This window comes from Phoenix dactylifera, chromosome 2 (genome assembly GCF_051530095.1).
Source record: "Phoenix dactylifera cultivar Ajwa chromosome 2, Ajwa_hap1_PhDact_Kaust_v1.1, whole genome shotgun sequence".
NCBI classification, from domain to species: Eukaryota; Viridiplantae; Streptophyta; class Magnoliopsida; order Arecales; family Arecaceae; genus Phoenix; species Phoenix dactylifera.
Window position 1 is genome coordinate 35,250,852 of NC_143191.1, and position 2,827 is coordinate 35,253,678.

Sequence of the window (2,827 nt, forward strand, 5' to 3'; positions counted from 1 at the left end):
CTCCCTTGCTAGGTTTTCTTTGCTGAACTTGTGGGTGCATGGGAGGCCCTTCACACGGAGGTACAAATATTGGGCGCGGCGCTCATCAGGCTTGGCTAGCTATATTATTTAGTAGATTCAGGAACATTCCCTTGTTTAAGGACATTATCCAGTGCAAGAAGTCCATATAGGCGTTTAGAACAACACTTGCTACGCCATGGCACCCAGGCTGAAGATAGATTGAATGGCTGCCGAAGCATCAGAAGATGATTTTTTTCATCTCAGCTGCTGACCAGCTGCAACCTGATTTGGAACGAATCCTTGTTTACTTGGGCATGGATAGATCATAGATCTAGCCTTCCTAGTTGATGTACCTAGTCTTTGTTTACTGTTTTCAGGCTTGCCTCCCATCTTACATTCCAAAAAAAAAAAGAAAGGTTAATTAACTAGACGTAAGTGGCATACCAGAAACTCAAACCATAAAACTTGCTCCTCGTTCTCTTCCTTCAAGAATCCATTCCCTTCATCATATTCTCCGCTGCACACTCGCAGCTGATGCGGCAGCCCCTTAGATTCGTGTCGATCCATGATCACGTTCCAGCGTATCCTGGATAACGGAGACAGCATCATGCGCGGACACGACTCCTAAAGCGCCGCTTGCCACGTCCATGTTCACCTCCGTATACCCATCGCTGCAGAGATCAAAGAGAGGAGAAGAAAACCAACTACCAGTAGCCTTGCAGCATGGCATCTCAAAAGCCAAAAAGATGCCAAGAATTGAGTCTAAAAAAAAAAAGGGTAAAAAGGCAGTGAGGACAAGGAAAAAGTCCGCCACCGCCCCGGATAAGCTGCTCGATCTTCCAAACCGAGAACACTTATTTTTTCTCGCCATTCAAAAACAAGGCCATTAAAAACGCAATAATAATATACATCAAAGAGCGAGACAGGAGGGAGAAGGGAAAGAGTACATAAAAGCCAAAAACATCAATAAATCTCACAACAGGGCCCCATCAGAAGGACAGCACGACGCCGTAACCGTTATCCACCATGAGCGCCGCCTCGGCGGCGGTGGAGTAGATACGGTCGACCTCCGCCTCGATCTCCGTTCGCTTGGCGAACCGCCCCTTGATCCTTGGCCGCGTCTCCGCGTAGGCCTTCCGCGACGCGTACCGGATCGTCTTCTCGAACCGCCGGTTCTTCCGCTTCTCTCGGTACCTCATCACCCGCGCCTCCCGGTCCAGCTGCGCCGCCGGATTCCCCGACCTCCCCCCGCCACCGTAGGGGTCAGTCACGTCCGCCATTGCGCCCCCGCCGCCGCCGCCGCAGACACCTTCCGGCACCACCCCCACCTCCGACGAGGACACCTGCTTCGATTTCAAGAATTTGAGAAACAGGCAAGAGAATCGCGAATTAATTCCAAAATTATCTTGATCTGGGGTTTTTTATGAGGGTTCTTACGCTGTGGCTCAGGGAATGGGCGGTGTAGGAACTGTAGGAGGGCCTGGATCGGGTGAAATCGAGATCCACGCCACCGTCCGGCGCGAGGAGGGGCGGAGGCGGCGGGCATACGACGGCCTTGGCCTGAACGGGGACGACGCTGTCGGTCTGCTGGAATCGGGAGTCCATGGAGGAGCCGTATTCCAGATCCAGGTACGGATCCACATCTGAGAAGAAGTAGTCGGCCGTTTTCAGCTCCGGCGCCTCCAGCATCCCCCCTTTGGGATTAGGGTTCGGGGGAGTAGGACTTCGTAGGAGCCACGACGCGGCCTCCGCTTCCTCCGCCTCGTTCTCCTCCTCGTCGCACTCGTCGACGCCCTTGAAGAGGAACCCCTCGCCGCCGCCAGCGGACTCGAGGGCGGAGGCGGCGGGTTCGAGGAAGGGGACGACGGGGACGCGCTCGTGGCGGCGGGCGAGGAGGTTGGCGGAGTGGATGTCGGCGTCGCAGGTGACGCAGAGTGCGGCGGCGTCCGCCTTGCACGTGACGCTGGCCGGCGCCTGCTCGCAGACCCCACACATCCACACCCGCTCGTGCCGCGACGCCAGCTTGTTCGCCCCGTGCACGCGCGCATCGCACGTGCCGCAAAGGTACGCCGTGTCCGCCCGGCAGAACAGCAGCGCCGGCGACCCCTTGCACGAGTCGCACCTCCTTGCCGCAAGCCCCCAAAACCCTCCTCGCTTCGCTCCTTCCAACTCGCTTGCCATCTCTTGCTCTCTCTCTAGCCCTCTTCTTGACTTCACCAGTACTCTCTCTCTCTCTCTCTCTCTCTCTTCCTTCTGTGATTAGCTTTTGTTTCTCCTGAGGTGGGGGAGTTCTATTGGGGAGAGCTTCTATCTTCTTGGAGGGGAAGGAGGGGGTGGGTGGGGGTGGGGCCTCATGGGACACGTGGAGGGTCGGCGGCCATGTAAAATGATTTTTAGTACTATTTTAGGGAATTGGCGGATCTCTGCTATCGTAGCTGCCGTTGGTCTGTGCCGACATGGGACCATGGGAAGATAGGGTCGGGCCGTTGGGGCCTCAGGCATAGAAAATTAGTATTCTTGACGTGGCGCTGTCCCACGCCGGTGGGACCCAGCTTCTTACCACTGTCGCTCCCTCGCGGCCGGTGATTCCGTTTAAACTGTCCTTGAAGCCGAAATAAGACAGCGGTTTATTGCGGTAAAATAACTACGCCATTGGCAAGTTATTTATATACACATATATAAATTTTTTTTTTTATAGAATTGCTTGTCCATAATCCAATATATACTCTTATTATTAAACGGCTGCAACATTTTAACGGCGATTGTTTTATATCTGACCGTAACCGGGTGTGGAGGATTAATCACGAGGATAGGCAACTCCAATCCC

At 54.4% G+C, this 2,827-nt stretch overlaps 1 protein-coding gene across 1 annotated transcript; it reads right to left on the bottom strand.

The window, feature by feature from the left end:
- Positions 1-886: 886 nt before the first annotated feature.
- On the bottom strand, positions 887-2,301 carry LOC120109857 (zinc finger protein CONSTANS-LIKE 3-like). The gene is made up of 2 exons (XM_039123490.2): positions 1,438-2,301; positions 887-1,343 (listed from the first exon to the last, which is right to left on the bottom strand). Exons 1-2 carry the CDS (start codon positions 2,179-2,181, stop codon positions 990-992), a joined length of 1,098 nt encoding a protein of 365 aa, XP_038979418.2. The 5' UTR covers positions 2,182-2,301; the 3' UTR covers positions 887-989.
- Positions 2,302-2,827: the final 526 nt, after the last annotated feature.

Bases quoted from the DNA above. Each gene is read 5' to 3' on its own strand.
- LOC120109857 (XM_039123490.2), bottom strand. From the start codon at position 2,181: ATGGCAAGCGAGTTGGAAGGAGCGAAGCGAGGAGGGTTTTGGGGGCTT. The intron at 1,344-1,437 runs GTAAGAACCCTC...AAATCGAAGCAG, and splicing joins CCCATTCCCTGAGCCACAGC to GTGTCCTCGTCGGAGGTGGG.